Here is a 7702-nt window from a genome sequence, read left to right as displayed (position 1 = left end):
TCAGGGTGAGGAGGAGGAGGCTGAGGGCAGCCCTCATCCCTCTCTGCAGCTCCTGACAGGACATTGCAGAGAGGCCGGGGCTGGGCTCTGCTCCCAGGGGATCAGGGACAGGACAAGAGGGAACGGCTGGAAACTGCCCCAGGGGAGGGTCAGGCTGGGCAGGAGGAGAAAATGTTTCCCAGCAAGAGTGGTCCGAGAGTGGAACAGGCTGCCCAGGGAGGGAGGAGTCCCCATCCCTGGGGGGGTTTCAGGGCCGTTGGGATGAGCTGTGGGGGATGTGGGGTAGGGGAGAACTGTGTAGAGTCGGGCTGAGGGTTGGACTCGCTGACCCCGAGGGGCTTTTCCGACCTGAAGGATTCGGTGATTCTGTGACTCTTGGCAGCGCCATGGCACGACACGCCGGCCCCCGGCTCCCCCTGATCGTGAAGAACCTCATCCCGACGCTGAGCAGCGTCTTCGACAGCCAGAGGATCACCAGCACTGCCTTCCTCGCCGAGGTGAGCGGGGGGTGGCTGCGGGCTGGCTCATGGCCCTCCATCCCTCCGTCCGTCTGTCCGTCCGCGCCCGGGATGAGGGTTAAGCTGCAGCGGGGCTCTGCCCGTCCTCGGCTTCCCGACCCTCTGGTGGAGGGGATGGCAGAGAAGCGCCTGCAGGAGTCCAACTCTGAACACATCACCGCCGTGAGCCAGCAAACCGTAGCTCCGTCCTGACGTACCACCCCCAGGAATGAAGTGACTCAAGTCCTTTCCCCTCGCCGGCGGCGCAGCCAGCAGACTGTAACACTATCTCCCCGTACATACCACCTTAAAGCCCTGGGCCACTCGAGGAGCTTTTGTTACATAAAGGAGCACCTTATGCCAACAATGCAGAACTATATCCCCCCTTATAAACCACCTTTTAAATTCTCAGCTGCTTAAGCAGCCTGGGATTAAGGCACTGTTTTTATTTTCTGTTTGGCTGGGGGAGCTGCCGGCCCGGCTCTTGGAGCCTGTCCCAGAATCTGCTTTAGTTTTGGAGTGTGGTTGGCTCTCTGCATCCTTCAAGGGTTTAAAATAGCAGCTTTGCCTCACCGTGGAGCTGGAGGGGAAGGAAGCAAATGCCTGTGTCTCCCTCTCTCAAAACTGATGAGGTGAGAGCTCAGTCCCTTTTCTCCCGGCCGTGCCAGTGACGGAGATGACAGAGGGGAAGCGAGGAGGGGAACGGAGCAGCAGCAGGACGCGCGGCACGGGGCCGCTCTGCGGCAGCTCCCCCAGCCCCTGTGGGGTCCCCCCCGGGGTGACTGTCACCGCCTCGTCCCGGCAGGCTGGGGGGGCTGTGTGCCAGCCCCTGGGACCCAAGGGGGTGCTCTCAGTGCCACCCAGGGGTGTCCAGCCCAACCTCTGTGCTCACACCACGGTGCCTGCGCCTGGGCAGGGTCCTTCTCGGCCCCGGCCTTGGGGGGCGCACACAGGGAGACCCCCGCCACGGCTGGGGCCTGGAGCAGCCCCCCTGACCCCATGCACTGGGGCTAAACCCCAGCACAGCCACACCAGCACCCGCCAACCAACAAGTGCCCCTTTGGCGCCGGGCTCCTGCGACCCCGCCGGCGGTTAAACCTTCCCCTAAAGCCGAGCCTGAGCCGGGCTGCAGCGGGCAGGGCCAGCGACCTCCTCGGAGCACACCCCACTCTCCCCACGCCGCGGGGGCTCCGCGAGGAGGGTCAGGGGGGGAGCAGCCCTGCCTGGAGGGTTGCACTTTGTCCATTCACGCCTGTAAATACTCCGGCCTCTCCGTAGCCAGCCTGGTTGGGCAATCTTGGGGCGAGGGTTTAGCTTTGGCGTCGGGTTCATGGGTTTCTCCTGGCTGTCAGTGCTCACCTGGGCTTCCCCTTTCTTCCCAGCTTGGGGGGCCTCAGTTGTCTTGATTTACACATCAGAAGTTACTCTAGGTTCCCCACATCCAAGTGTCTGCCTGGGGGTTGGGGGCTGAGGGCTCCCCCAGCCCTGTCTGTGGGTGAGACAAGTAGGGAGTGAGGGCCCGAGGGGACCCAGGGGACAAACCAGGTCTGCCGGGGCTGTTCTGCGCCGTGGAGGAGTCAGAGCATCCGCAACTCGGCTGTCACCTCCCTTGTGGTTCGTGGGCCTCTCTCCTGTCCCTGCTGAGACTTTTTCTTTTCCTGCTTCAGCTCCTCAGCAGTAACGTGGTGAATGACCTGATGCTGCTGGAGACGGTGATGGATAACATGACGGGGAGGCAGAAGGACGCCTGCACCTTGGTGCGGATGCTGGCGCTGCGCGGGCTCGGCAACATTGCCTCTGGCTCACCCGAAAAGGTGAGAGCGAGCTCCATGTGCTGGGCCCGAGAGCCCAGGCTGGGAGAAAAGGGAGCAGGGACCCCCCGGGAGATGCTGCTTGTCAGTGGCAGGGAAGGGGTTTAAGCAGGACAGTCGGGCACCCCCTCGCCCTGGCCAAAACCGAGGTGGTGGCTGTGCCTTGGGGCTGCTCTGGGGCAGACTGGCTGCTTTAGGAGACACCCAAGGAAAAGCCTGGCTTTGGAGGAAAGCCTGGCAACCTCAGGGGGGAGGTTGGCTGGCCCGACTGAGCTGGGTCATCCACGGGGCTTGCCCATACAGGCAGCAGTGTGGCGCCTGTGTCAGACCTGTGAGCTCGTCGCTCTTTCATGCTGTTCCAGTGGTTTTGCCACTGACAAATGGATCCTCCGAAGAAAAGTCGCTCCCGTCCCAGCACTGGGCTTCAAGCGGGTGGGAGTTGGCGGTTCAACCCCCCCGTTCTGCCCGGGGAGAGGAGCTGATGCCCCAAACCCCGCAGGCGTGGGAGCCGTGGGCCGCTGCCCTCACCCCATGGCTCTCCTCGCCGATCAGCGGGGGCTCGTCGGGGCCCCCCCGTGCCAAAGCCCGGGGAGAGCTCACGGGCAGGCCCGCCCCAAGACAATGCGCTACTGTGACGCGCTGGTAGAATCTTAAGTTGCTCCTAAAACCACCGTTTTGGTGGCATAAACCCGGCCAAAGCCGCTGCTCTGGCAGCATTTGGAGCTTTGGGCTGCGCGTGCCAGCGCTGCCTCGGGGAAGCAAGAGCCCAGCAGTGAGCGTGGCCGAGTTTCCACCCTCCCGGGCCGTGCTGCCGGTGCTCCCGTCCGGGATCTGCCCGGGCAACTCGGTGTGGCAGCTCTGGGCGGGCTCCTACCGTCCGTCTGTCCGTCCTCGCCCCCTCCCAGATGCGCCCCGTAGGGCCGCGCCGGACAGCACGGCAGAGTTTGCAAAGCCGAGCGCTCAGGATTAAATGCCGACAGACTTAACGTGGCTTAAGCAAACTTAATTTCCCCCTTCGCTGCATAGACACCGGCTCTAATTCCAGAGCGAAATGCTGCGGGCGGGGTTCCAGCGGGAGGGGAAGCGGTGGCGGCCGTGAGCAGTCACCACCTTGCCATGACTGTGCTGAAGGCGCTTCGCCCGCAGCGGCCGTAGTTTAAATCGTCTTCCAGCTCCTCCTGGCTGGTGGCGTGGGGCAGGAACCTGCTGCGGGGCACCCGGGGGCCTGGGGACCAAGTTTCTCGCCGCTTCCCTTGCAGGTGAGGAAGCACGGGGCCAAGCTCCTGGCCTCCATGGTCAATGGCATGGATGACAAAGACGACCCCCACAACCTGGTTGCGCTCGAGGCCATGTCCAGCCTCTCCAAACTCCTGGATCACGTGGAGGAGAGAGACATCCAGTCCATGCTCCTGCACATTGCCATCAGGATCCGGCCCTTCTTCGACAGCGTAAGGCAGCGCCCGGGGAGGCCGAGCTCGTGCTTTTTGCCACCTGCTCGGGTGCCGCGGGGACGGGGGAAGGAGACCAGGGCACCACAGCCCAGCTGGTGGTGGCCCCATGGAAGGGGCGGTGTACGGATGTGGCCCCCCGGGAGCATTGTCTGCTCGGCCACAGTTCCTCCTGGGCGTGGGGATGAGCCAGACGGGGTCACAGGGGTGCCCTGAGGTGGGAGCGAGGGCCAGGGGAGAGGGGGGAAGCCCTGGGGGTGCCTGTCCCAGGGGCTTTCACTGCCCTTAGCGTTCTCTGTGCCCCCCCAAACCCCTCCAGCATCACCACGGTGAAGCTCAATGCTTCTCCCACTGAGCCCGTCCCTGCTCCTGCCACAGCCCCGCCGGGAGTATCCCCCACCCCCAGCCAGGCCCTCACTGCGCCCCACGCTCCGGCTGTGGGGTGTCACCGTCAGCGTGAGCAGAACTGCAGCCAGGAGTTACCCAGCTCCCTCCCCCTCCACGTGTGTGACTGCTCTGCCCCTTCCGAGAGCCAGGGGGGTGCAGCATGGAGCCCCCCCACACCCCAGCACCTCCCGGGTGCTCCCTGTGACAGCTGGTGGGGGGCTCTGCGTCAGGGGGAGCAAAACGGGTGACAGTGGCTGAAATTTGGGATCGAGAGGCAGGAGCTGTGCTTTTGTGGAGACGTTGGGTGGGAGGGAGAGAGTTTACACCCCCAGCAGAGCCCGTCCTCAGCCCATGGGTGGTTTTGTTACTTCCTGGTGAAGAATTGCCTCAAATACTTTTCAAAAACAAAATAAGAAAGCAAGCTGAGGCCCTGCAGCTGAGGAGCGGGGCAGCCTGGGAAGGAGGTGCTGAGGGTTCAGGACAGATGGAAGCATTAACCAGCGCCAGGCCCCGAGGGAATGGCCTCAAGCTGCCCAGGGCAGGGTCAGGCTGGCTCTGAGGAAGGATTTCTGTGCAGAAGGGGCTGTTGGGCGTTGGAATGGGCTGCCCAGGGCAGGGGGGAGTCCCCGGGATCCCTGGGGGTTGAAGAGTCGGGCTGAGCCAGCGCTGAGGGGTCTGGGGGAGTTGGGAATGGTCAGGGGAGGGTCATGGTTGGGCTGGAGGAGTTCAAGGGCTTTTCCAACCTGGATGATTCTGTGGATCTCTGGAAGTGTTTCTCTTGCTGCCCCCCAGCCTGAGAAGCGAGGGGGTGGGTGGGGGGTGCGGCCCCGCCAGCCGTGTCCCCCGGTCCCTGCTGAGCCCTGCTCGTCCCCTCTGTCACCGCAGGAGCAGCCTGACCTCCGCCAGTCGTCCATCATGCTCTTCGGCAACCTGAGCAGGTTCAGCGAAGGCAACTGCGAAGTCTTCTTCGAGCAGATCCTGAACGGGCTGGTGACGCTGCTGCTGCACCTCCAGGACCCGAAGCCGGAGGTCGTCAAAGTGAGTGTCCCCGCTGCCCGCGCCGGGGGAGCGCCCTGGAGCACACGCTGCAGCCTCCCCTCTCTCTGCCCCAGGCCTGCAAGTTTGCCCTGCGCATGTGCGGCCCCAGCATGGGCTGCGAGGGGCTCTGCGACATGTTCCTCAACCACCTGCGCGAGGAGAGGAGCCTGCACTACGGCGAGTTCATGAACAACGTCTGCAAACACCTGGTGAGCTCCCGCCCGGGCCCCTGGCACCGGCGCTGCCCGCGGGGCTCGGGTCAGGGTCCTGCCCCTGCGCGTCCCCCACGTCCCCGAGCCCAGGTTTGTCCTCAGCCTCCCCTTGAGCTCCGGGCTGGTGTCCTCCCAGGTGACATCCCCACGCTGGGGGCCCGTACTCCTCCTCCTGGTTTGTTGGGGATTAAACATAGAACGGCGCGTGCAAATAAAAAAAAAATATCTCTCTGGTTTGCTAAGGGGGGATGGTGAGCGCGTTTGCCAGGTCTGCGGCAGGTGGGGTGAGAGCAGGGTGGGGGTTACTCGCAGGAGGAGCACAAATACGAGCCCTAGGGCGTCTTTTGGGGAGAAATAAGGGCAGATTGGGATTTTGCTGCAGTTTGATACGATGCCTGGAGGGTTGTTTGAGCCTGTGATCGGTGGAGAAACATCAGTGGGCGAGTGAAGAATGGAAAGGTCGATTTATTGTTGTTCCAGTGTTGACGACCTGTGAAAAAAAGTGCAGCCAACCAGTAGAACACCCGTTCATCAGCCGACTAGCCTCCCTCGCCTACTTTACCGCCTTCCTCATCCTCTTCCCCATCACCAGCACCTTCAAAACCGAAATACTCAACTACTAAAAATAATAGTTCACAAAAACCATCACTCTTGTAAACCAAAGAACAAAGGCTGTCCCTCCTCTCAGAGTTCTACTAAAACACCTCAGAAAAAGGGGGGGCTTAAACCTCTATCTCCAGCTCCCAACCCAGTGGTTTTGTACTAAACTATTCCCTGACCCTGTTGGCTGTTTCCCCCCCAGATGCAGAGTTACCCTGAGATGCTGAACCGCCTGATCCTCACCAACCTCTTCTACTTCAAGAGCAACTGGGTGGACATCCGAGCCGCCGCGCCCATGTTCATCGGTGAGGCTGCTCCCGCGCCGCTCCCCGGGCCTCGCGGGTGCCCTCTCGTCCTGCCCTCGCTTTCCGTCCCGGCCGGTGCCTCCACATCCACCAACCTGCGCCCCGCCGGGCCTGGGCCTGGGGACAGACACACGTCTGATGTCCCCAGGCGGTGCTGGCACCCCAGGAACTTTTTTTCTCCAGCCGCTTGCCACGAGTGTGCGGCGGCACCTGCCCGTGACCAGCTGGGGTGGGAAACACGTGGCTGGGTTGTGCTGTGGGTCGCGTGCCCACCCTGCCTGGGCACTGGTTGCCCGTGGGCTGCTCAGACGATGCCCTCGGTGGGCTCTGTTGGGGGTGTAAACTCCCTCCCACTTAACGACTCCACAAAAGCCCAGCCCCTGCTTCTCCATTCCAAATTTCAGCCACTGTCACCCCCTGCACAGACGTCGCTCGTAAGGTTCCGGGTGTCTGCCCCCAGCTCAGGGTGTTTCTGCCCTTCCTCCCTCCCGAGGAGGAGGAGGGAAAGGCCCCGCCTTGCTTTTACCCCTTGAATATCACGTGTGGGGCAGGTTTTGCTGCTTTTACTTCAGATGTGCCCAGTGGATGCTTTAGCTCAAGTTGCCAGAGCTGCGGGCGGGGGAAGCGCCGCCAGGCGTCTCCTGAGGGTGCCCGTCCGGGTGTTGCACCCACGATGGGCCTCGCCCCGGGGGTTGTTTCCATCGAGCCTCCGCACAACGCGCCGCTGGCGGGATCCAGACCGAGCCCTGACCCTGAAATTCTTCCTCAGGCTTCCTCGTGCTGCACGTGGACGAAGAGCACTGTCAGCAAGTGGACCTGGACCAGCTCATTTCGGGTGAGTTGGTGCCGCCGCTTGCGCTGCGGGGGCGCGGGGACTCGCCTCTGCCCACCGCAGCCGGGGCTCGGCCCCGCGGGACGGGACTCCCCGGGCTCGGCGTGGGGCTTCGGGCCATCGCAGGGGGACGAGGCTGCAGCAGGACCCAGCTCTGCCCCGGGCAGCTCCTGGCTGCGTCCCCCCGTCAGCTGGCGGGGGACACGGGGAACGTCCCCAAACCTCCCACCAGCCCGAGGACGAGCTGGCACCTGCGGGCAGCGGGCTGGGGGCCGCCCGGGCTGAGAAGCCAAGGTGCTGCGAGGGGGGTGCAGCTCACCCAGCAGCGGGGCTCTGCCGGTGGGTGCCCAGTGAACCCCAAAACCCGGGCAGGAACCCGCCGGGCTGCGCCGCGAGCTCCGGTCCTTGGCCCGGTGGCGGCTGTCGGGGCGGGTGCAGCGGCTCAGCGTCAGCAGCGTTCGTTTGTAACGTGTTAACCGTTGAAAGGCAGAGTTAAGGCTCGTTATGGAGGGCTCATAAAAAGTCGACTTGAAGCTGGTGGCATTTTGGAGCAGAGTTAAGTAATTTTCCTG

General features: G+C 63.3%; 1 protein-coding gene across 1 annotated transcript in view; it reads left to right on the top strand.

Moving 5' to 3' along the window:
- Positions 1-7133, top strand: part of LOC113490868 (maestro heat-like repeat-containing protein family member 1) — a gene marked incomplete at its 3' end in the record, with an annotated part of 45295 nt that extends 38162 nt beyond the window's left edge. The window contains exons 26-32 of the mRNA XM_026867474.1: positions 383-680; positions 2165-2311; positions 3568-3756; positions 5029-5181; positions 5256-5390; positions 6196-6298; positions 7068-7133. Coding sequence (XP_026723275.1) covers positions 383-680; positions 2165-2311; positions 3568-3756; positions 5029-5181; positions 5256-5390; positions 6196-6298; positions 7068-7133 — 1091 coding nt within the window. The remainder of the gene's footprint in view (positions 1-382; positions 681-2164; positions 2312-3567; positions 3757-5028; positions 5182-5255; positions 5391-6195; positions 6299-7067) is intronic.
- Positions 7134-7702: the final 569 nt, after the last annotated feature.

The sequence above is a fragment of the Athene cunicularia genome, unplaced genomic scaffold (genome assembly GCF_003259725.1).
Source record: "Athene cunicularia isolate RWA unplaced genomic scaffold, athCun1 SCF_50, whole genome shotgun sequence".
NCBI lineage: Eukaryota > Metazoa > Chordata > Aves > Strigiformes > Strigidae > Athene > Athene cunicularia.
The sequence above is the reverse complement of the archived record's forward strand: the minus strand, read 5'-3'. Positions and strand labels throughout refer to the sequence as shown.